Source organism: Coffea arabica, chromosome 4e (genome assembly GCF_036785885.1).
Source record: "Coffea arabica cultivar ET-39 chromosome 4e, Coffea Arabica ET-39 HiFi, whole genome shotgun sequence".
NCBI classification, from domain to species: domain Eukaryota; kingdom Viridiplantae; phylum Streptophyta; class Magnoliopsida; order Gentianales; family Rubiaceae; genus Coffea; species Coffea arabica.
This window is the reverse complement of record NC_092317.1, coordinates 47,548,635-47,574,039: the sequence shown is the minus strand read 5'-3', so window position 1 is coordinate 47,574,039 and position 25,405 is coordinate 47,548,635. Positions and strand designations below refer to the sequence as shown.

The 25,405-nt window shown below is 35.5% G+C and overlaps 2 protein-coding genes and 1 long non-coding RNA gene across 7 annotated transcripts; 2 read left to right on the top strand and 1 right to left on the bottom strand.

The window, feature by feature from the left end:
* The first annotated feature begins 1,288 nt into the window (after positions 1 to 1,288).
* LOC140005808 (uncharacterized) lies at positions 1,289 to 2,712 on the top strand. The gene is made up of 2 exons (XR_011813374.1): positions 1,289 to 1,677; positions 2,375 to 2,712. It is a non-coding gene; the product is annotated as an uncharacterized lncRNA (long non-coding RNA).
* Positions 2,713 to 5,130: 2,418 nt separating this feature from the next.
* On the bottom strand, positions 5,131 to 19,141 carry LOC113742184 (uncharacterized). 2 transcript variants are annotated; one of them, XM_027269938.2, is made up of 13 exons: positions 18,033 to 19,140; positions 16,571 to 16,748; positions 16,052 to 16,164; positions 15,787 to 15,888; positions 14,539 to 14,608; positions 13,987 to 14,042; positions 10,769 to 10,819; positions 10,450 to 10,554; positions 10,185 to 10,229; positions 9,212 to 9,314; positions 7,000 to 7,202; positions 5,716 to 5,802; positions 5,131 to 5,480 (listed from the first exon to the last, which is right to left on the bottom strand). In XM_027269938.2, the coding sequence occupies exons 1-13, from the start codon at positions 19,095 to 19,097 to the stop codon at positions 5,316 to 5,318; spliced, it is 2,343 nt and encodes a 780-aa protein (XP_027125739.1). In that variant the 5' UTR covers positions 19,098 to 19,140; the 3' UTR covers positions 5,131 to 5,315. The 2 variants fall into 2 exon arrangements, with proteins under 2 accessions (XP_027125739.1, XP_071904117.1); XM_072048016.1 differs by lacking the exon at positions 10,185 to 10,229 and having other exon boundaries at positions 18,033 to 19,141.
* A 793-nt stretch (positions 19,142 to 19,934) lies between these two features.
* Positions 19,935 to 25,097, top strand: LOC113741662 (tRNase Z TRZ1-like). 4 transcript variants are annotated; one of them, XR_011813783.1, is made up of 8 exons: positions 19,935 to 20,354; positions 21,354 to 21,516; positions 21,652 to 21,722; positions 21,803 to 21,898; positions 22,295 to 22,408; positions 22,953 to 23,045; positions 24,069 to 24,137; positions 24,217 to 24,276. XR_011813783.1 is itself a non-coding variant. In XM_027269247.2 (8 exons), the coding sequence occupies exons 1-8, from the start codon at positions 20,130 to 20,132 to the stop codon at positions 24,748 to 24,750; spliced, it is 888 nt and encodes a 295-aa protein (XP_027125048.1). In that variant the 5' UTR covers positions 19,936 to 20,129; the 3' UTR covers positions 24,751 to 25,097. The 4 variants fall into 4 exon arrangements, 3 of the variants coding, with proteins under 3 accessions (XP_027125048.1, XP_071904115.1, XP_071904116.1); XM_027269247.2 differs by lacking the exon at positions 22,953 to 23,045 and adding an exon at positions 24,676 to 25,097 and having other exon boundaries at positions 19,936 to 20,354; positions 24,217 to 24,291; XM_072048014.1 differs by lacking the exon at positions 22,953 to 23,045 and adding an exon at positions 24,443 to 24,765 and having other exon boundaries at positions 19,936 to 20,354; positions 24,217 to 24,291.
* The last annotated feature ends 308 nt before the right edge of the window (positions 25,098 to 25,405 follow it).

Here is a 25,405-nt window from a genome sequence, read left to right as displayed (position 1 = left end):
AATTTTTCCATGAAAAATGACGGAAAATGCAATCCAAGTTTTACTTTTCTTACGGAACTCTCAAATGACAACAGCGAAAAATGAATCATTCAGTGGCCATCTAAGTCCTTTTTTGGACTGTATGTCAGGGGTTTGAACCCTATATACAGTGAAAATATTTAAAGGAGGTGCCAGAACACCCATTTGATCTAGTTAAATCTGTATACCTGCTAACCCTTTACACGACCTCTTTAGGGTCCCTCCCCCTACAGAACAGGATAGATTAGATTATGAAAATATTATCGTTGCAGCAAAAAAAAAAGAGAAAAGAAAAATGACTCATAGTTTAAAATTTTAAGTATTGTTTGTGCTCATGAATATTCAAATTTGTGCTTTCCTTCCTGTGTCATTTTGCCTGTCAAATGGATATCAATACTTTCAAACAACTAAATATACATGTAAAGTCACATATAAAATAAGTACTTTTTCTTCTTTCGTTTTCAAACCTCTTCAATAAGAAGAAAGCTTTTGAAATCTTTTCCATTTTCTTCTTTTCTTAACTCTCCGAAGATGGTTTGCTTCTAAAAGATCAAGATAGCATTTTTGAGCGTGTTAATATATCATCTTGCAGATACACAGAATTGGTGAGAATTGAGGGACTGAAATTCATTTTAAACTTTAACAGCTACCTTAAGAATTCTTACAATTTTAAGGACCTATGGTCAATTCCCAATTAAACAAGAGGAGCCGCATCTTCCCTGTTTTGTTTTCTGTGGTATAGGCTCAGATCTTAAACAAACTGGACTTGTAGAGATGAAATTATGTGGTTGGTCGATTCCACTTTCCATTCCGGGTAAACAAACCAAGCAGATCATGCCCCATGTTTTAAAATCTCCTTCCACCGCCATCCCATATTCCCATCTCCAGCTTCCCTTATTCCCGCCCCACCCCATGCCTGTGTGGGCGCTCTCATGGTTGGCTAATTATAATTATAAATTTTTATTTTGACATTATTTGTCTACATATATAACATAATTAACAATTTTATAAATCATTCTTTTAAATTCTTCACTAAATATTCAATGTGAAATCAACCTTAAAAGTCATGCTGATGTTTTTGAATTCAATTCTCTATGTTTAATAGCAAATCTAATTCATAACCATCATATTTGTTTTTATTTTTTGATAAACAATTTACACTACGTGGAAAAGAATTCAAGTAATTGCATAAGTATATATATGTGCGTGTGTGTTTGTATATATATTTTTAAAAATTTATTTGAGTGGCGGGGATGGAACAAGGGTATCCTTTCCCATCCCTCGCTCCATTTAAAATGGGAGAAAAAAAAAATCCCACCGTCCCAACTCCCACCTCACCCCATCCCCAGCCCGGTTACTCTCTCGTGCCCGTCATCATTGCCATCCCTAAAAATAATAAGCTGCCCCATGCATACATCTGTGTGTCTTGCCGTTTCAATAAATACACCACACGCATAGGTAAGCATGAATTATGACTTTTACATTTTTAATACTGTGAATTCTTTTCTCTGCACATATTCAATTGTACCCAATCTTACATCTTCAATAAAAATAATTGAGGAGGCTCGAATCCCTGTGTACTTTCACGCTACTTGGAGGTGGCTCAGCAGCAAGAATCTTGTTGGGTTTTTTGACACAGTGGAAAGAATTAGCGATCAGGTGCGAGTCCATATGCATTAATTATTTTCATGCCCTTAAACTGATGCATGTCATTTGCAAACAATCAACAAAAACCCAAGGGATTCTCTCTGTTGATGCCCAATACTGGAAAGGTATCATTTGTGATCCAACAGAACATATCTGAGTCAATACTGTCCTTAATCAAGAATGTCAAACGACTTTTCTTCCGAAGAAAAGAAAAAAGAATGTCAAAACAACAAGTTTTGTATATGATTCAACTTGTCTGGTCCTGGGGACTTGCAAACCAAAAGTTTGGGATGAAAGATATTAACTTAATTAGTTTGAATCTCTGTGAGAAACATAGCTGAAACTCTATTAATCCATAGACAATGGATCAACCAAATGAGTATTCTGAAAGTGTTTCTTTTGTAATATCTATCTATTATAGTTTAGATTGCTATTCTTAAAGAATATGCTTCTATCTACTGTGTTATTTTTGTTCAATGATAATGGACTCAATACTAAGAATTTTTTTGGTTATATGCATGCAAGGGAGAGTATAATACATGTTCTTGATTTAGCTTCTTTATAGCCTTTTTCATGACTTTTGTTGTTCTTCACTTCCAATGAGGGTAAGAGCAGTTACCTATTTTTTCATTTTTTTATGACCATTTACCTAATTGTATACATAATTGTACCATAATTTACCTAATTTTCTTTGGGCCCCCTTCTGAAGTAACGACTGGAGAGTGCCATGCTGAGACAGATCCCTTGTCCTTGTCCCCGGAGTCAAGATAGTGTTTAATGCTTTTAAGCATATTATACGTTAGATCCAGATCACCTATTGTAAAGTTGCAAATTTGAGTATGCTTGTCTTGTCCAAGTAGTTCGCGAGTTTTCTTGGTTAAAGTTTAAACTCGAACTCTGGAGCTCTTATTGACTGAGTTTGAACTCGAGTTCGAGCAGCTTGAATTACTTGACAAGTCGAGTTCGAGTTCGAACTTAACATATGAAACTCGAAAACTCGTCAAACTCAATCGAGATTCACATATATATGATTTTAATTTTTTTTTTATTTATTAGTATTAAATGTCTATTTTGTCCCTTATTTAAAATTATATACAACACTACAAATTTATATTTTTTAATCTGGATTAGACTTGATTAAACTCAATTGGCCTTGATGAGCAAGAGCTCGAGCTTAAACTCGACTAATGCAAAATAAAATCGAGCTCGAGCTCGTCAAAGCTCAACTTTGACTTGATTATATTAATTGTAGCAACTAAGTTGTCGCTTAGTTAGGTGCTTCGTTCTTCTACTTGATTCCCTATCTTGAGGGATTAATCTTGTCGACCAAGACAATTTTCTAGCTTTGACTGTCATATTTACATTAGTTGTGGCAATTAATTTTCTAGCTTTGTAGGTTTTGTTGAATTTTTTTTTTCTACCGCCGCCTAGCACTGATTCAATAGGAACTGTGCCAGTGCATTTGACCAGTCATTCTCTGAATAAATTCATGTCCAGATGCTTATTTAGGTAGAAGAAAAGAATTACCAATGTTGATTAAACGTTGATTAAGTAATTATGGTCTGAAAACATAAATAGTTTTTTTTTTTTTTTAAACATGATGTCTAAGATTCAATTTTCTCAAAAGCAAAAAACTTTTAATTCTAAAACCTTATGGTATGTGTATGTTGATGTATTATCTTATGATTTTCAAATATTTGTGACACGTTTATGTATTTTCTGCTATTAGTGCAGATTCATGGCAATGAAACTATGTCTCTTCAGTCCAACCTCTTATTTTCTTTTCAATTAGCTTAGCTTCTTTAAAATCATCGAGAAATGGTAGCCAAATAAAACCCAACCCCAACAAAACCTGGAAAGAATTATTAAAAAGTAAAGAAAAAATCATTACCTCTACAGTCTACCCTGCCGCCTGCTCAATGCCTTCCTTTACTTGGGCAAAAATCATGCCATAGTTTTTTCACCAGTCAACATGAATTGTGATGCTTATTTCCTTTTCAAGGTTTTAGGAAGTTCAGTTCATTTGATACGAGGTTTTTTTTTTTTTTTTTTTTTTTTTTTTTTGGAGCATGGACTAAAAAAAAAAATCCTACCCCAGAAATCCCATTGTTAGGTAGTCAGGTCAAAAAGGGACAAATTTGTCAAAATGGCATCAAATTAATTGTCATTTATTAAGAACTAAATACCAGAATGATTCCCATAGCTTAATGATGCCTAAACTGGTTTTATCGAATTGCAGCGCCTTCAACCATATCAATTGACCGCCACCGTTACTTGACTTGACTACATTAGACAATAGCTACCTCAGGCAGTTCTCCCCATTTGTGTTTTTAGACATTGATTAGAAGTTACTTTTTTTTTTTTTCAAAATTAAAAGATCAGGAATAATTCTGTCAATGATAATTCTAGGATGCAATACAATATCATAAAAAATGCTTTGGTAAGTGATCTTTGCGACAGAGGCAAATGTTTGAAATGAAAGCCATTGGAAGACAATTTGTACTGCCTCACAATTTTGTTTGTCACTTGCCAATTCCATGAAGCATCGTACCCGGTGGGATTCAGTGTCGCTAGACTCGGATTGGACCGGTCGGTCCGACTGTGAATTTATCTTTTTCTCGAATTAATTTGCAGCACAAAATTGCTTTAATCAAAACCGTCAATAATCGGCTAAACTAGTTCTCCGGTTCGACTGGTTGACACGATTCTCAAGCTTTTCTTTCTTGTTTTCTCCAAACATAATTTGAGTTACCTAAAAATACCAAAATCACTCATTTTCCTGAATGATCTCTAAATTAAAATGTTTTCATCTCTATCATCTTATCAATTTAATATCAGTGATTTCAGCTTGCATTAATTTGTTTTAATTTAGTTTTTCAAGTAGTTTTGAAGAATAGACATATTTGAGCCATTAATTTACATATTTATATATAATTATTAGCTGTATATTTAAAAAGTCTAATATTTTTAGAATATTTTATATGATTGGTCTAATATAACCAAAAATTTAATTTCAATATTTCTAAATCTTACAAAAAATATAAAATAATTATGATATTACGCTGATTTCAGTGAATTTTTTAGACTAGTTCGACCGATTCAAGCAATTGACTCCTGATTCAGTAGTTTAGCCGAGTCGCTATCCAATCCAAATTTAACAACGTTGCTGGGAATATGAATCATATTTACTCAAAATGACAACAAACCAATCACTATCATGCAGAACCCTTGAACCAAAAAGTTTTGAAATCGATGAATACAGCTTCAGCTTAGCTTCCCCAAGCAGACAAATTCCAAATTCCAACACTAATATAGGACTCGTGCAATTGTTCATGTTATTATAACATCTTCAACTCATAAAGACTTAGCTCTCCTGTTCCCCGGCTGCCAAAAACAAGGTCTGGAGCAATGCAACAAGACAGCTATTAACCACTCTGAAATAGAGATTCAGATTACATTTAACAATTGAAGTCCAATCAGGGGATGAAAATCTTTTATTGATGAACTTTCTTAGAATACAGCAAGAAGTTGGCAATACAAGTGGGGAATGAACAATAATCTTCATTCTCTCCACACTAAAACAGCAGAACTCAAAAATGGAGAGACAATCATACAAAACTTTGCTAGTAACAGCATCTTCTTGTCCACTACTAGTCCTCATCAAGCATGGAAATTCGTTGCCTTCTCTTGTCAAACACAGCTTTGAAGGATTCCTGTTCTGCACGTAACTGCTCTTGAAATGCACTCTGCTTCCTCAATTTGCCTTTGCTATGTGAAGCTGTTGTCAACTCCTCATCAGGCAATGGGTTTGACTTCTGCATTTTTTTTTTGGTTACAAATACGTAATAATGAGAACATGATACAGGCTATTCGTGGGGAGAATAACTGAATAAGCAAAGATCATCATCCAGGAGAAGGAGATAAACAATCCCCTCCCCACTCCCCCACCCCACACACACACAACACATACAACCTTTCCTTGTACATAACAGAAAAATAAAAACCTGGTCCAGAAAGAGGAAACATACAAAAACGCCAGCCTTGTCTTACCATATTGTATCCAGCACCAGGGCCAATGACCAAAGAGGCTATGTTTCTAGACTTTGCAGCAGCTATTGAAAAGCCCGAATTGCGAACCTGAGCAAAGGACGAGATTCATTAGACAAGTAAAACAGAAATCATTTATTTAGTTCAAGGAAATTAAGTTAAAAGAAAAAGAAAAGAAAAGAGGAATTTATAATCTTTTAATTCGGAATAGATCACGGATTTGAAGGCAGACTTTAACTTAGAATGAGGTACATATTTTTTCAACTAGAACTTTGAAAGGTTATGGCAAATCCAGATGATTGAATTTGACAGTGATCCTGAAAACACAGCCCTAATTGTGAACATCTATTTTAGGGAAGAAAACACTTTTCCACTAAGTAATGCTTTGCCTCCAGAAATTTAACCTTTAAGATACCAAACACCCAATCAAAATATCTGCTAAGCACTGAAATATAACATCTTGACATTTGGCTTTTGAGTTATAAGTTCAGAACCTAGAGTTGAATTTACTTCACAATCTTCTTCCAAATTTTGGCAAAGCTTTTCAGCTTCTTCATCCACTTGAACAAATAACAAATATTCACACACACACACACTCTCTCTCTCTCACAGACACATATTCTGTAACTATGACAGAAATATCAGGACAAAGCCTCCTCCCTCCCTTGGGGGTGGGGCAATACAGGTTATATACATGTGATGGAAAAATACTGACATGAAGCCATTTTTTGATTCGCATAGTATGCATAAAAAATTACCATTTAATCAGAAGGTTTGACCCCATTTGAATTGCTTTTGGAGAAAAATATTGTAGTGATGTGATGTATGTGAGATAAAAAGGTAATTGGGAAATGTGTCGTCAGAATATTTCAAAAAAATTTCACGAAAATTCACAATCCAAACAGGCTTTAAGTCTTCTAGTGCCATCATTTACTTTTAAAACTACCTAATTCAAACCTCATTTGTTTTGGGATAACCACAGACACCAAATAACATAATTTGAGTACAGAAACTACTTAAAAACATATTATGAACTTTGTGGTTATTGCAACCCTTCAGGCATGAATAAGGGGATATTTACTTAATAGTAATTAATGACTACAATGGCATTGTTTTTCCTCCTATTAATCAGTACTCTCGTAACCTACACTATATCCAGGTAAATTGGCTATCAGCATGAATCTGAGAGAGAGAGAGAGAGAGAGAGAGAGAGCTTTTGCAGTTCTCTGTCATAAGAATCTGTAGGATGAACAACAGCAGAAAAAATCATTGCATAATAAGACATACCTGGTCACCCCAACGTACTGATTTACCTTCCTTACTATAAGATTTTCTTAACCCAGAAAGAGAATTTAAATTTCTCGTATCTTCATTTTTGTGGTTATCATCCTCATCCAAATTATTCGACCATTTGCTCTTTCCTAATTCTTTCACTTCCTCAATTGGGTGATCTGCCTCAGCATCCCCTCTTTGATCCTCTTTTAAAGAGCCTAAGTTGGACATATGATAAAGTACGTAAGAGAGAAGCTTGCATCCACCATTAAGAGATAAGCTACCAAACTAAAGGAGAGACATTCCAGGTAACTGCATAAGCTCACATACTATTAAATTGTTCTTAGAAATGGGAGAAAACATGATGCTGAAGTATAACTGCTCAGCTCATTCAGAAAAGTAAAGTTCAGCATCAGAAAAGGTAAATAAATAAGCCAAGCCTGCTCATCCAAGGAAAAAAGCATTCAAATTGCTGATGTGGCTCATGCTTTTTTAGCAGATGCCTGTTTACCCAACAACAATGTTGAAAGCAATCATCTATTACATTTTCTCCTAAGTGTTCATCACAGCAACTAAATTGCAGGAAGAGAGAGAGAGAGAGAGACCGCCGGGAGGGAGGGGGGGAGTTAGGCTTATTGTAATTAGCATTTGCAAGAATGCATTTTTGCATTCTGTTGCTTCCAAATCCTACTTTCCCAATGCATTGCAGAAGGCTTCAAGCCTAAGGAATTGTTTGGATTGACGGAATGGGAGGGAAAAGGAAAAAATAGGACTAGGAGAGATTTGGTAACTTAAGCAGTTGGTAAGCAGAGGTGGTCTCGGAACCAGCAACAATAGCATTAGATTGTCAGAATCTCAGAAGTCAATACCATATGGTCTATGGGGCCTTAGAGGCTGCGCATTTATGTAGCCACCCATGTGGAAAATGTATACAATCCCGTTTTATGTTTTCAGATGTACTTCATGAAGCAACATAGGTACGGTATATTTGTAAGACCTTTAATTAGTAGGAAGAAAGCTGGAATTGCTATTATACAGTTGTTCACATTGGAAAACTAGCAGTGTGTAATCTGTTCAATATTGGATGGCCTAAGGAAGGAGATGTGACCAATTCTGTAAGGCTCACTTCCTTGAAATGAAATCAATGCACACCAACAGCAACAAGATTGCACCAAGATGAATACCTTTGGAGATGGTATTAGTCAATTGTTCACAAATGGATTACGTGTAATTCATGCTCCAATTAGCAAATTATGAAACTATACAATACATTTTAACTAATTTATGCTGAAATTAGATTCAGCTCTGACACAAATGTGCACACATCCTTCTCAAACTAGACAGTTTACTCATCTTAAAAGACAATATTATATGAACATTCAACCTATAAAATGTAAAGCCAACATTATTTCGTTAAGAGGAGGAAGAAAATCATACTGAAGAAAATGAACGAAACAAAAGAAAACTTCAGTATTATATCTAGAGATTCTAGCCTAATGAAGCAGCCCATCCATCTATATAAAGTTATTTAGCTGCATGAACATTCATGTGTTTGTTTTCCAATTCAAAGACCAGGACTAATATATATGGTACAAGGTTTTAGATGCAAGCAGCGAACTCGCATCATTCATGCCGATGCCGCCCATTTAGCTCTCATTGCATTATGTCAAAACATTAATAAACTAGCAAATTTCCAGCCAGTGGATCATTAGATCCAACAAATGCTCTCTCAAAGCTACAGAGATCCATGCTTTTAAGATCATCTGAAAACAATAACTTTATCCCCTTCCTTCCCTCTGATATTCTAATTAACACAAAGTAATTGCTGCAAAAATAAAGTGACAATCTAAAATTCAATTCAAAAGGAAACCAATATTCATGAGCAAAACAATCATGACCAGAATCACAAAATAAGTGGTGACAAACAAATACCAGATCTTCAATAAACCAAATTATGGCATAGGAGAAAAGTGGCTTCGTAATAACTACCACTTCAACCAATTCTCAATGGTACGACAAAGACAATCACGATTTAGACATGCAATATAGCATTGTAATCTTTAGCAAACACCACATGTTCCACAAACACAACATACACATCAACAAACAAGTGGCATATGATTGAAATATGTCACTCACAATATAGTTAGCACTAACATGATAAATAACAAAAGTTAGAGAAAAAAAGACAAAAGGAAAATATTAAGCATATGAAACTGCACTTTACCAACAAGGTCTCCTTCCTGGGATATTACAAGCTTCTCCACATTTCTTTCTTCAGAACCAGAAAGGAGACCAACAGGGTCTCCATCTTCCATGTCCATATCTACCTGGCAAGACTTAACTTTGAGTATTACATCGCTTGATAACAATAACCAATAAAACTGTCTAGAAACCAGATATCTCAGGCATTTAATTTACTACCAGATAATAAGTAAAATTATACAGCATAAACACCAATCTGTTTCTCTCCACAACATAGACCAGAAAACTTTCCCTCACTCCTTAGAATAGATATAATATGAATTGCTTACATTACTTCGTATTTAAGTTTCTGGTTACTCTTTCAATCCCCCTCTTTCCCTTCCCAACTTCTTTAATGGGTTTCTGCATTTTTTAGCCCAGTCGAGAATAGGAAAACAGATCAATCATCTCGATTGCAGTCAGACAGATTTACTACAGCAACAACTGAGTTATATATTCAAAAAACTTCAAGAATTTCTTTGAAATACCATTTACACAAGAAGCAGAAGTGTTTTCTTAGTAAAAGGAGCAATTCCATGTGAATATTTGTTTAATAACTATGACAAATTAATATTTGTCATCCAATCAAGAAACAACAACAAAACACAAACATGAAAAACCTGTATTTTGCCACTTCATGCCAATTCTGAATCTCTTGGACCAGTAAAATTTGAGAAGTGATTGGTTTATTTCTTGTGGAGTTTTCCTTTCCACCGATAAATGACCAATTACGAGGGATTAAGCTCTAAAGAATCCAGATTAGGCTGTAGTATTGACTTTTGAGTAGCATATTTCATTTATCTATTAAAGCAAAAATTTGCACACTCCTAATACTTTTTTTCTTTTTCATTCTTTATTTTCTCCTTTATTTTCCGCTCGCTGAACATTAAACAAAGGATGGATGGAACATTGAAGAAAAGAAGGATGTAATATTGATATTATAATGCAATTATTACCTCTTGAATCCCACTATCCTCTAGACCATCTCCATGTAATAATGACTGTAGAAATCATAAAACATGGACATTAAAATTCAAGTATACATGCCAAGCAAGCCTGTTAGAAATTGGTTATCTCGTGTGTATTTTAATGTGGCTGTGACAAAGAGAGTGAAGTAGAGTGCATTATCCATATTGATATCCTCTAATGATCATAAAAATCCAATAGAATAACAAAAAAATTGTCTCACTAAACAACAGTGGAACTATGAGTCAACAAAACCTTTATGTCCAGTTTTAGGTACAAGGTTGGAGCTTCTTCCCAAAGGTCAGCCATCTTCTGTATATCTTCCTGGGTGAAACCATGTACATTTCTTGCTGCACAGCCCTGGAATCCCATTAATATGTCAGTATGTGATATGCAGGAGAAACAATTCAGAATCATCCTTTTCATACCAAGCAGAACCCATGTATTCAAACAATATACCAATAAATCGATAACTAGCTAGTATCATGATTTGTTCACTTCTTTCGCTTCCCTTATTTTGAGTAAAACAATCATGGTTCATCATTAAAATAAAGCAAGGTGAGGGTGAGCTTACCGCTGGATCCTTGTAAGTTGCTTCTAAAAGGTAAACTTCATAACCTGATCTCTGAAATAAAAACAACAAAAGGCCAATGAGTAAACCAAAATAACTGATTTAAAGAATAAAAGTACTCCCATGTTCAGAAAAAGCTGCAAGAATACAAATGTTGAAAAGTTTCAAAAGAATGACAATAGAATCCATATGTGCAACAGTTAGGATGAGGGCCCATCAAAAACGGCAACAGAAGAATATTGGGATAAATATTTTTAACCACTTGATGTAATTAATCTGACAGCCAATGCTTTTGATATCATGACTGTGATGGAAAAATATGACAACGGACAACTACAATTGGCAAAGTACTCCTTAAGAGATTAGCATTACACAGCTATAAATAGCATGGTCTATGAAACCTCAACGTTACCCTCCTTATATGATTATTATTATCAACCATAACCTGACAGCAACCGTGAACATAAACAACCAATACTCATGGTTGACGACATAAGAGAAATCTAATCAATTGACTTATGAAAAGCACTGCCATGATATTAAGAACTGAAACAAGCAAAATAATACTAAATTCAAACAGAAAAGAACACAAGATGCAAATGTTACAAAAAATACATTCCATGAGCTTCATCTACCATGTTGAATATATTCTTGAAAACTAGAAAAGAGAAAATCAATTGGAAGTTGCCTTCACATATGATGCGTACTTGACAGACTCGTCAAACTTTTGACATTCATGAATATCTATGTAAAGAAAGAGAAGTATGAAAAACCAAAAAGGTAAAGTATTAGATGAGGCAGATGGAGACTGCTCATGCTGGCCTAGGAACTTTTAGCAAACCTCATACAAATGGATTGTTGAGAAGAAACTAGTCAAGCATTTTAAGGGTAAATTAACAAGGATTTTTCCAACAGTAACCAAGGGGCTTGGTTTAGTACACATATTTCACTTACTGGCTCCCTTTGCATTTAGACACATTCCTGATTTAACCTCTCACTTTTCCCAAAACTAAGACTGGCGGCCATTCTAAACAGTTCCCATGCAGTAACTGTTAGAGAAACCCAACTAAAAAAACCCCCCTACCAGATTGAGACTCTTCAAATGCTCTCTCACTGGAAGATTGACAGATTAATACTCTTCAAATACTCTCACTCACTCAGCAGAATTCAAGTTTAAACAGGAAAAATAAATCTGGACTGTAGATGGAACTTCAACCACTCTCAGCCAAGGAACCAATCTTGCTCAAATCTTTGGACAAGCCAGGCCCCAGAGGTAAAATGCCTCTCAATGTAAAGGATCTGATTTCCACCACCAATTATCTAACCATAAACAACAAATATCTTCTGAGACAGATGGAAGATCAAAAATCCACACTCTAGATGGTGTCAATGACCAACTTATCAAAAACGAAGTTTAATAATGATTCGATGGCACAAAAGGACAAATACCTAAAAGATTAAGTTTATCTCCTTTGGTTTTTCAATTAATTATCCTTAGTGAATTAAATATGCAGTGGTAAACAAATATGGATTGATAATTAGTAATACTCAAATCTCACACCTTCACAGCCGAACAAGAAGAATTTAAAAGGATCTGAAAATAAAAAGTGAAAACATTACAGAAATGCAGTTTAATAAAATACAGAACAAATCAACAAAAAACACCTCCAATTTCAAACATTTGAACCAAAAAGAATGTATAACACTAGAAGAAAGCGAAACTCTTGCTCTGTATGAAAAAAACTAAAAAAGCTCAGCTTCCTGAAACCAACAGGAAACACAAGACATTTTGAAACCAAGAAATGCCAAAAAGAAAGAATACAATTTCCTATGCCTGAGGACAAAGAAAACAAGAAGACAAATGAGTCTAAAAAAATTTCTCTATCTGATATATTTTCCTATTAACAACTCAAGCTTATTCTGACAAAGAAAATATTTGAGCAAAGATGCACTGACACATGTACCAAAACAGATAAATAAAGAAAAGCCATATTTAAAAGATATACTCAGACATACATACACGCACAGAGACATGCAAAGGGTGTGAATGTATCTCTTTAACTAATTATAGAGTAATATGGTAAGTCAGCATCAACAAAAAGCTGACTTGGAAACCTCCAGCATTCTTTGCTTTTCATCTAAATTCTGCTCCCATGTACAATTTTCCTACCTCTACCATTAACTTAGCAATCAAACTATTGCAACACTTTAGTCTCATTACGTTTCCATAGCTCTTTCCTAAGCTAACAAGATTTTAACTTTCTTGCAGTAAGGTTTCTCATACAGCTTATTCATCGTCATAGTAAATTGAGCTGCAACCCCTTTGTACTTGTCACGACAAGTAAATTGCCATAAGAAATACCAAATTTGATCATCTATGATAAGGTTTCAATTCTACCTGATACTAAATTAATCCAATCAACAAATTTCTTTTCCTAAACAATAACCCAACGAATAGCATTGGAGTATAACTATTTCTTGACTAATAGTCGACCTTATTAACTATACTTGTTCTTAATTGTTTTAAAATAGAATAGAGGACAATCCAAATCTTTCAATTAGGATAACTATCTAAAAAGTTGAATTTAATTTTCACATTCAATGAATATGACTTTTAAGGTGAAGTGAAAGAATTTTGGCATTGCAAAATCACACCAAATATCAAACTAATTCGACCATTCTAATGCAGTTTCAAAATCACATTTATTTGTCTCCATTTTGGCTCAATAAATAGTAAATCAATTATGTTTCTCAAAAGCAAGAATGTTTGGCATTAACTGTGACAAAAGCTATACAAAATTCACTAAATAAATCCTTTTCATCAATGGTAAACTGCCAGAAGTCCCTGATTGGATACTAACACAAAACAAGAACAACGTTTTTTCATCATTTCTTCACCTTTAGAGTTTAAGCATCCTGCAGCAAATCCATTACCTCAGTCATAAAATGGGCAGATGTGTGTTCTATTTGAACAAGAGAAAATACTACTATAAAGACCGCAAATCTATTTCTTGTTTATATTGCTTCTCAACTATTTTTGAATAATTTATCCCTTTTCTTCTGTTTAGAGCATCTCTATGCAAGCTTAGCTCATTTTCTTTTCAAGAATGCAACTAATGAGAAAGGAAATGCAGCGATCAATCATCAAAATATCTCCAAGAAATAAGATAATGAGAACAGAAAGCATACAGATCATCAATAACAAGTGAAGAAGTAAATACCTTTGCAGTTGCCCAAAATTGAGCAAAATCAGCTACCCGCAGATTGCGGTCATCCACTAAATGAGGCACAAATACCAGCAAGAAACAGGTCAATAGCCGAACAACACTGCATCTGTAGTTAGTGAAACTGAACGCGATGCAGAAGCACTGCATTACCACTTAATCTACAATCAGACTAGATCTTTGAACCTTAGGTTGACTAGTAAACTTATAGAGCTCTAGGTAATATCTTAAATCCTATAGTTCAACGCGTAAAACTCTTTCCAACTTCCTACATCAAGAATATCTAGCACAAGCCACCACTTACTCAATAGACCATGGGGACCAAGAGAGCAGAGTGCAACATTATCAATGAACTCACCGTGATAAACTTTTCAACAGAATTCAAACAATTGCATCTCAAGCATCTCACAGGAAAAGAAGTCCACTATGATAATAAGCCCACAAGAAGGTATAAATCTTCAATAACAATTAGAGAAAACAAAGCAATTTGAACTAAAAAATAGCTTCATAGTTCAAATTTCATGGAGTTTTTAATCCCCAATAGCATACCAATTACGAAAGGGAAAACCCCCTCATCAAGGGTCTTCTTAAATGCCTTCAGCATGCTTGATCGATAAGCCTGATTCAAAGAAATATTGTCAATGTTGGTGACATGCATATCATACAAACTAAATGGCAGCTTAAGAAGTTATGACAGACACAAATAACAGACTGATAAAGAGATTCCATAGCAGTCAAGCACAGATAACGAACTAAAGCACTTCTTTAATTCTTGTTTTTGTGGCTTCTGTTACTTTTCTAAATTTCAACAGGAGTGTAAAGGAGAGACATATTCACATTCACAGAAAACAACAGCAATTCTTACAGAAACACTTGGATTTATGTCATCCATAAGGTGCCATCACTACAGCTTTAGGAAGAGATAAATGTACAAACTACTTCACATATTCCCCAAAAACTTTAAACAGCTAAAAAATGGACTACAATCACCTGCAGTCTTGATTAGGATAAACAAATATTTTTCTTGGCAAAGCATTTAGCATGTTCATGAAAAGCCAATATTACAGGTCAAAGCTCGAAAAAAAAACACCATTTAAAGTGACCACCCCAAGACACTAGTAGCAAAATGAGGGTGCAGATATACATTTAGAAACATTTTGTTTGAGACACGTTAACATGATCATGACGACTTACGAATTGTTAGGTACTGAGAAACACAAGAATAAGCTTTCCAAAAAATTGTACAGCCATCTGCTGGTAAAAATAGATAAAGAAACAGGAATACAGCATAAACTTTCCTTACTCCTACAGCCACAATGATAAATTTCAGAAGCTGAAACCAGAACTTCCTACGTTCGCAATAAATTCAACTTTGCATTGTTTTATGAATTTTGAAACTACAAGTGATTATAAAAATTAAAAAAAAAAGGTTTTCAGTGTTGGCATAAATAAGCATGACATTTCATTAAGTCAAAGAGGCATGGGTGATAAAGTTGCCTTAAATTGAGCTGGCAGCCACAAAATTAGCACTTTTAATATTAGTGTTCTGTTGTGTTGTACAACAGGTACTACAAAAATTAGACTAGGTAATTCAGTCCAAAGCTGTTGCCAGTCAAAGGCCCATATTTCTGACAGACTCGTGAAAACTTTAAGGACAGAAGCATCTACTTAACAAATTTCTGAAACAATTATTAAATGTCAATTGCAGCCATTGAAATGTGCATGGTGGCCATATCCGCATACATTCATCTCCAAAAAAAAAATTTTAAAAATGATGATCATTCACAAGATTTTGACCTCTTCCATTTCAGGTTCATAGCAAAACTCTATGACTTTCTTCGTTACTGGCCTTTTCCCTCTAGCAGAACCAGATGGCTTCGGAAACTCACTCTCTTCAACCTGTGGAATTTCATGTAGTTACTATAGACATTTTCCGAGAAACAAGCACAAAGAAAAGTAAAATTTGAGCAATAAAAAGATAAACAAAAATAGAGATATGGGATCCAGTAAGCTTTAGACAGTAGCTGTAGAAAGAATAATAAAATGAAGAGTTCATGAAAACCTTTTCAACTTCAGTCATGAAATAATCATCCATGGAATGTATCCGTGGCACATTACCACCATTTTCAACCTCTAGGTCACGCAACATTTTTGCCAGGTAGCTCTTCCCACTACCTAAAAATATATTAATTGCTGTTAGGTTTCAGATAGCATACCATGCTTCACAGCAAAAAGTTCCAATTTCTCTCATAGAATGCTACATATAAAGCAGGCATGCTGTTTGTGAAATTTTGAGTTATTAGCACAAAATACAAGTAAAAAAATGTACATCCTTGATTTATTCCTGAATACAGTCAGTTTTCCTAACATTAATTATTTTACTCTTTACAAGAAGATAAAAAGCTGGTTGAAGAAAGATAGTTCAATTCAAATGTTTTATGTAGCAAATAGTAACTTTTGGCCTCGTATGATTTCATTTGAGTCAACAATCCCCTATCTTTGAGGATGATGTACTCAAAACCTTTAGCAGATGGGCAAAGGAGCACGTATCTTTATAAGAAGGAAAGGGAAGGGGAGAAACCTGGAAGACCACGAAGAATAATGACAATGTGATCGGGACGATTCACCCGATGGGGTTGCTTTATTATGTGAGTGGCATCAACAACTTTAGGTTTGTTAGGTGATAGAGGCTGCTGCGGAATTACTTCACTTCTTCCAAAGTATGCTTTATATGGCGCTTGTCGTATACCTTGTAAATCCTGACAATCACGGTAACTATAAGATCTCTGACCGACAAGCAAGAGGAGATACACAAAGAAAAGAGAAAATCAATGAAAAACACGAAAAATTTACAATAGTAAAATGACCAAGTATACTATGTAAAAGATTCTCATTTCAAATCAGACACCTAATAGTGCTCTCCTGAATCCCTTGTGAGAAAGGAAAGCTAGCAGCCGGTGAAATTTCTTTGCTCCCATATGAGAAAGCTAGTTCAAGTCACAGAACCTCTATCAAGAAAAGGTAGTCCAGTACACTCCATGTTTTTCACTTACCATCATCTCAATTAACAAGCCGGAATGTAATTACAATGCACTAAGAAGCATGAAAATCCAGATACAACTCACCGGAATTGATACTATATCTCAGAAAAAGGAAACAAGATAGAAGTAAAACAGTGATATTCTTGAGAAAGAAATTAAGCTTGAAAATTGGCTTTAAATGTCTCGGAGGTTCTGAAACAACATTAAAAAGAATTATGTAATAGAACAATTCCACAGGAGAGTGTGTGTATGTGTGCCACACAAGCATCTGTTAAGACACATTTACAAAATGAAAGAAAATAGTGCAGCTGTGATCACCCTCCCAGCTAAAACATAATAACATCACAAGAAAGTGTGATGACGTTTAAAATGAGAAACATATTTAAACTATTTTGTAGATTTCAACTGTTTCAAATGAACAATGACTTAGTTTACAGCATAAGAATGTTGCCAGGAGGTAGTGGCGGGTGACTAGCAAGATATTGCAGAGACAGTTACCCCACTTGAGGTCCAAAATTTGGTAATAAGAATACTTTTACAAGTTAGTGAAATGTGACTGGTAAGATATTATTGAGTGTCACATACTCTATTCAGGTCCAACATTTGGTAGCATAAACTAGTTTACTAATGTAACCAGGTTTGCAGATAAATTCATTGGGTTCGCTAAAATAATGCTTTTCTCAGAAAACATCCTCACCACCCCAACCTCGCTATATTTCCAGAAAATGAAAGCGTATTATGTGTGTCAAACTGGTCCGTGTCCTACAAATGAAGAGACTGATAACCAACATGCTAGATGTTGCCAGGCTACAAAGACAACACTCTCAACTCCTGCTATTAGAGATCAGCAATAAGACATTAATGCTTCCTATTTATTGATCTCCACTTCGTCCAATAGTGTTTGCTTTGACCAAAAGGCATCAAAAACACATTCTTGAAAATTTTATAAGTATGACTGCATTAACACATATGATTAACACGCCTTAGCATTTTGCAGCATACCTCAGGACCAAAGCTGGTCGAAGCATGGAGATTGCCTCTAATGGGTTGATGCGATGCCAACAAACTTGATTCTGGAACAGGATGATATGAGGACGACTGAACGGCGGTTGAAGAAGAACCTCGAGCAACCGGGAACAAAGAAGCAGATGTACCAGACGGTGAAGACGAGACAACAGGCCGCACCATATGCTGCCCTGGGGGATCCACAGGAAGAGGTGGAGGTGGAGAGGCTGGAAGTGGAGGCTGGCTACTAAACACCCTATAATTCTGAGTCAGCCCAATATTCTGCCCGTTTTGGTTCGGCAAATTACCATATTGATCCCCTGATACACCATGCCGATTGAAGCCCATTCTTTCTTGACTTTGTCTGAGCTGCTCTATGCTATTCAAACTACGTCTACTATATTCATACACATTATTCTGATGCAAACTACTACGATCACTATCATGCCCAAAATTCGATTTTGGGACATAATCACAATAACCAGGATCAAAAGAATTGCTCGTCCCTAAATTAGTAGCAGAATTTCTGGACTCCCCACTCATTGCCCCACCGTGATCGCGAATCAGCTTCAATCTTCTCTCATCCTCAGCAGCCAAAGACGGGTGGGCCGGGCTTGGCGAAAAGCCCGAATCATCAAACCTCATTCTTTTAGCCCCAGCATAAGTGGAATGACTATTAGCATACATATTCCCATCTGGGTCTTTATCAAAACCAGAACTTGGGATCCAAGGCGGCTGCTGACGGGGGTTTGCAGCTGGCCCTGATTGGTGGTCAGCAAAGGGATCGTAGGCAGAAGGTGGGGGGGCGGGTGGGAGAGGGGGCGGGTGCTGAGGGGGTCTGGGGTGGTAAAATTGATCAGGGGGAGGTGGTGGTGGGGGGTATTGATGAGGGATGGGATGGAAGTTTTGAGAGAAAGGAGGAAGAGGAGGTGGAGGAGGGCAGAATGGGAAGTGATACATTGAGCAAACTGGGCAGATTGTTGCCGCCTGAGGTGGTGGCGCTCCACCAATTGGTAGCGGAGGCGGAGGAGGAGGAGCGTGGTGGTGCCACGACGGGTCCATCTTTTTCGGGTTGTGTAAAGGGGTTTAGGTATTGGAAGCAAAAGACGCTAATTTCCCTAGTTGTATAGGTTACCAAAACGATGATTTCCGCTGGGGTTAATTGCAATGGAACCCCTGTATTTTAGAGGTAGTCACATTTTATTTTACTAAATTTTTAGAATGTACACTTTCTCAAAATTGAACCCCTGTATTTTAGGGATAGTTACATTTTATTTTACTAAATTTTAGAATATACACTTTTTCAAAATAATTGAAAAAAGTAACCCTATTGAAAAAACATAGTGGGATGACATTAATGCCCTTTTTTTTATTATTGCAGATTTTATGAAAAGCTTGTGCTATGTTGTTGGGAAGCTTACGTATAAGGCTATAATGAGAAAGTACTGTTTTAATGTGTGATCATAATAAATTTTTATTCCAATGAATTTGCATTTATAGTATTTTGTGAATGTATTGGACCTAATTTCAAATTCATTCCACGAAGAGTTCTATTTGGGTGATTTTTTTTTCCAAATACTTTCATTCCAAAAAAATTAGTTGAGTAGCAAAATATGGGTATGTGTAAGAATGATGAAAGGTAGAACTTGCAATAGAAATAGAGATGGCGGTATGGTGGTTGGAGTGATGAGGACATTTATGTCCCTATTAGATTTGATTGACTTTAATTATAATAAATTGACAACTATTTCTTTAAGTTTAGTGCACTCCATCAAAAATTAGAATAAAGTAGGGCAAGCTTTGTAGTATAAGGATTTAATTGTCCAATTCTGAAGTTTAGGGACTGAAGTGAGATTCTGCACATAGTTTGAGGGGGACAAAGTGGAATTTACCTATTTTTCATTCATGGCAGACAACTCATGAATAATGAATAGCTAAGAAGGGTAAAACCCGGAGAATGCAAGCAGTTCATCCTAAAACCTCTCTGCCTTCACTCCTGTTTGTCTGCTGGTATACGGATTAAGAAGTAGCTACTTAATTAGAAAAAACATTTGCTGAAAATCAGAAATTTGTAGTAGAATTTACAACCCAAAAATGGAGGAGGAGAAGAAGAAGAGCAAAGGCCGTGGCCAAAGAAGGGAGCAAGGAAAGAGGGGATTGGAAATTGAAGGGTATCAAATTGAAGGGATATCAATAGCAGGGCATGAGACCTGCGTGATAATCCCTTCTCTCAACTTAGCTTTTGACATTGGAAAATGCCCACAACGTGCTATTTCGCAACAGTTCCTCTTTATCTCCCATGGCCACATGGATCACATTGTATGTAGTTTTTCTTCTTGTGATCAATTGAACTCTTTTCTACTTGCGTCTTTTTTATGGCAATTTTTCTGCTGCAATTTGTGAATTTCTTCCATCATGACATGGGAAACTCTGGGTTTTGAATTTTTTGCCTTTTTAGTTGTGCTATTGGGGTGGGGTGAGTTAAATTTAAGTAATTTTGCTGGAAAATGGTCGTATTGTTATGGTGTTTCCTGAGCTCTTATTGTGAGTCCGTGCTTGTGTGTTCTTAGTGTTTGATTACTTGATATAGTTTCATTGTGAATTCACTGATTTATTTTGAGTCTAGATTGACATGGGAAAATCTGGCTTCTGATTTTATTGCTTTCTAGTTGTGTTTTGTGGTGGGGTGCGTTAAATTAAGTAATTTATATGGAAAAAGATCATACTTGCATGGTGTTTCTGGAGCTCTTATTTTGTGCGTGCTTTTAGTGTTTGATTACTTGCAATATTTTCTTTTTGAATTCACAGTTCTACTTCGAGTCTAGATTGCTGGTAAGATGCAGATGTGTGGTTCAGTTGGAACTTGGAATGCTTGTTGACGGTATATTTTGCAAGTAGGATGGATTAGAGAGAATTTGTAAAAAGAGAAAACCTTTGGGAAGCAGAGAATGGTACTCTTGATTATCGAATGTTGTACCAAAAAAATGTCATTGTTTACTGGACTTAAAAGAATTTGATTGTGGGTATGCACTAGAAAATTGGATTTTATATAAGGAAATTTAGTTTTTACCATCCATGTTTGCTTGCAGTGCCCTTCATTGGAAATCTTATGGAAAATCAGGATGGGTTGCTTAAGTTTCTGTTGATTAGTTACTTTGATAATTCCCGAATTTCATGCCATATCGTGCCATGCTTGTTATGCATTGATAGTTTTGTTAAGCTTTGTGAAGAGCTAAGGTGTAAGATCTAAGTTTGCGAGCCATGAGTTGGGTAAATTGTTTATGATATCGTGCTTACTGCCTGTATTGGTGTTTGTAGGGAGGACTGCCAATGTTTGTTGCAACTCGTGGATTATACAGAATGGCAGCCCCAACTGTAATTGTGCCAAAGACCATAAAGGAAAATGTTGAAACGATTTTTCAAGCACATAGAGATATGGATCAATCAGAATTGAACCATACTTTGATTGGCTTGGATGTGGGTAATAACTATCTTCTAATTAACACTTGATTTATACATTTATTAATTTGTGCATTTATTTTAGAAAAGATGTGTTTTTGACGGATGTAGAGTCTTTTGCATTTGATCACCTCAATGTAATTGCTTTTCTCTGCAGGAGAAGAGTTTTACTTGAGAAAGGACCTTAAAGTAAAAGCCTTTAAGACTTACCACGTCATACCCAGCCAGGTGTCTTCTCTTGAGCCTTATAACAATCATCCATAGTACTGTTTCAGGCTTTAACTTCCTCTGCTCACCCTGAATGATAGGGTTATGTAGTTTATTCAGTAAAGCAGAAACTTAAGGACGAATATATTGGGCTTCCAGGGAACGAGATAAAGAAATTGAGGTTATCAGGTGTGGAGGTCTGTGCCTTGATAACTCTATATTACTTCTTGGCTGCCAAACAGAAGTCGCTTTTTTGAGCATTTACTTCACTTTTGTACTCTAGTTTTCTTGTTGGTGCAGCATGCTAATACCTGCATAAATATACATTGCTTTTCTTTAATCTTGATTGTTCTTCTTTGCAAGTTGGAGGAAGGTTTTCAAATGAATAATCTTGGTGTGTCTTGGGCTTTGATGCTTAAATTATTTTAGAATTTGTTCTCATAGCACTATAACTCATACTTCTCATTAGATTGCCTTGCGCATATCTGGTGCTGTGTTTGGTTGAGCCTATTAATTTAAATTGATCTACAGTAACTTTTATTTATTTCACTCAATAGCTGAGAGAATGACTGGACTGTTGTTGCGTTTGGCAGATTACATATACTACAACAACGCCTGAAGTTGCTTTCACAGGAGACACAACGTCAGACTTCATTGTGGATAGCAACAATATTGATGCTTTAAGAGCAAAGATCCTCATTATGGAAGTATGACACCCTAACTGTGACTGATATTCTGGAACTCTGTGGTCCTTTATCGTTGTTATTTATAGTGAAAGAAGTAACTTGCAATTGTGGACTTAACTTGACGTACTGGGTTATGCTTATGCATGCCTTTCATGTGATTTTGTTAATTGTTTTGGCTTGTATGCGTATTTGTTTGTATTCAACTTATATCTTAGATTGCAAGCAAAATAATATAGTGATTAGTTACCTGAATATTTGCAACTTTTTATCTAATTTCAAATTTTACCAATCATTTTCTTTTAGTCTTTGAAAGATAGAGGTTATGCTAATTGAAGTAGTGACTGTAAGGAGTCTGGCTCAAAGCAACTACTTCGATTAGCATCTTTATAAGTTTATGTTGTCCAAACCCCTGCCTTGGACACAGTTAAAATAGATTTTGACATTGAAGAGAATTTGAGGCTTTTAAATGTTACTGGAGTCCTAGTCCGCCATGTGCACATTTTTTAAAGCTTTTGGAGCCTCTGATGCATAGACAGATTTGGGGGATGAAAGTGTCTTCTTGTAGGAGGAAAGAGACAGAAGAATCAATTTGCATGGGATTTTGAGGAGGAAAGTGAGGTTAGACCAAAAGCAGGCTTCATGAGGGGCTCAATTTAAGGTGACTTGGTCAAAAAGAATCATTGAATTGTTGAAGCTGACATTTTTTTTTCTTTTGTTTAGTTTTGGTTTTTTGAACTTGGATGTATGTAGAGTAATAGCTAAACCTTTGAGTAGCATTTTTAGTTAGACGTAAAGTTGCTAGGGTAACTGGCGCTTTTGGGCGGCTTAAAAATGATCAGTAGAATTTAACAAAACTTGCAATAATCGGGTAATTAACCCCAATAATTGGGTTTTGCCAAGCATCCAGGCAACTGCCAAGTCATGTTCATCCTGTGACTCGAGTGCAAGATCTCCAAGCCATGCCATGTCATGCCTTTTCTCTTTCTTTTTTTTATTATTTTTTTCTCCTCCTTATTTTTTTCCCTTTTCTATGATATGGCTTTGGGGTTTCTCTCTTTTCTTTTTTCTTTTTCATGAAGAAAGCAGAGATAATGGCTAGAAACTTCTTCTCAATGGCTGCATTATATATATATATGTATATGTATATTGTGCAGAGCTTTATCAATCACAATAATATGCATTTTATGTTTTCCTATCATCTCGTGACTGCACTTTGGTATTTTCTGTCATAATTTTTCATTAGATCTGTGTAGACTTGTTTATATCCAACCTAAATTTTGGAAGAACTACATTAATGTAGTTGTGCGGTTAAAACAACCTTAGAAAATAAAAAAAAAAAAGAATCATTTATGTGACTATCTAGTTTAGATGGAGACTTGTATGTTTTTGTTGTACAGAGTTTTTGGGAGTCTTTTAACATGTGATTGCTTGTTATAGCGAAATGAGTGGTACAGAGATTCAATACAAAAAGATAAAACAGCAGAAGGGACTTCAAAGCCATGGCATTGATGCTACTAACAACTTAAGTCAAGCTTTATTAAACAGTTATATATTAGCAGCATGTGGTGATTTTGGGAGTTAGAAAGCTGTTATCTACGAGCATGTGTTGCTTACCTTGTGGTATTTATTTAAGAGACTAATTTTTTCTGACACAGTTTCCTTTTCCTTGATTTCTATTAAGAGCACATATGTTGAAGACACCATGACGGTGGATGATGCAAGGGATTATGGACACACGCATTTGTCAGAGGTTGAGTTTTCACCATTTCTTACCTTCTAATCTCCTTACTGCAGTTGATGTATGATGTTGCTTTGGTATATTTGTGCAGATAATTCACTATGCAGATATGTTTGAAAACAAAGCGATTCTTTTGATCCACTTTTCGGCTCGCTATCAATTGGATGTAAGTTGTCCTCTATCTCCGAAAGGAATTTGACTCTTTAAACACTGATATCCTTATGTTTTACTCCTTTCGGTTGACAAATCTGACATATCAAGCATGATAAATCCTATTTTCCCTTTTTTAACAAAAACTTTGGCTGATTGGTGATCAGTAGGAAGTCGAGTTAAAGTGGAGTTCTCTTACCCGATTGGCATGTTAAAGCTTGACAATTATTCCTGGGTTTCTACATTATGCCAAAAATGTGATATTTCAAATTATCAGCACCCGAAATTTACTTGTTTTCATTAACATTCATGTAGTTATTTCACTTCTTTCTTTTTCCTTTTTCCCCCTTCTTCCTCTTGCATGATCTGATGATCAAATTCTGTTTTTTCTGTCAATCAGGTCATTCAACATGCAATTTCTTCACTGGCTCCACCTTTGGCAGGCCGAGTGTTTGCCCTTACAGATGGTTTCTAATTTGTGGACTCAAAATACTTTCTAGTGTTAAACTTTTGCCTTTTGTTGTAAACAAGTTTCTTCCATTCCATCTTCACCTGATGATTTAAAAGTTGAAAAGGAAGTTTACTGTTGATTCCTAATTGGATTTGACACTCAGTTGATACTCAATAGATTCTAATCCATACAGAACGCATTCTAGGCGTCCCAAATCTTGGAATGCCTGTTGATGTTAGGCAATAGGTAGTTGTATTGATTCTTTAGGGTTCAGTTTTGTAGTATTTCTTTTTGCCAGGGTACCTTGTATTGGAATGTTGCCCATTTTCCTATGGGGTAAACCTATAACCATGAGCTTCTTGTTTTTACAATTTCTTGTTATATTTTCTCGTCATTTTCAGCTTCCTTAGATTTGTAAACATTTATTATGCACCTATCTATTCTCCAATACAAAACTACATAGTTCCACTTACTAATGCTGCTGATATGGCACATAACATTGAATGCATATTTAGGGGGTGTTTGATATATGAGTTTCAAATTCAATTTTAACGTGGACGTCTACTTTCTGAATCAACATGACTAATTAAGATTACAATTTTAGCAGTATTAATAAGTGGAACTACGTAGTTTTGCATTGGAGAGCAAAATGGACAGACATAATGGATAGAGGATCTCA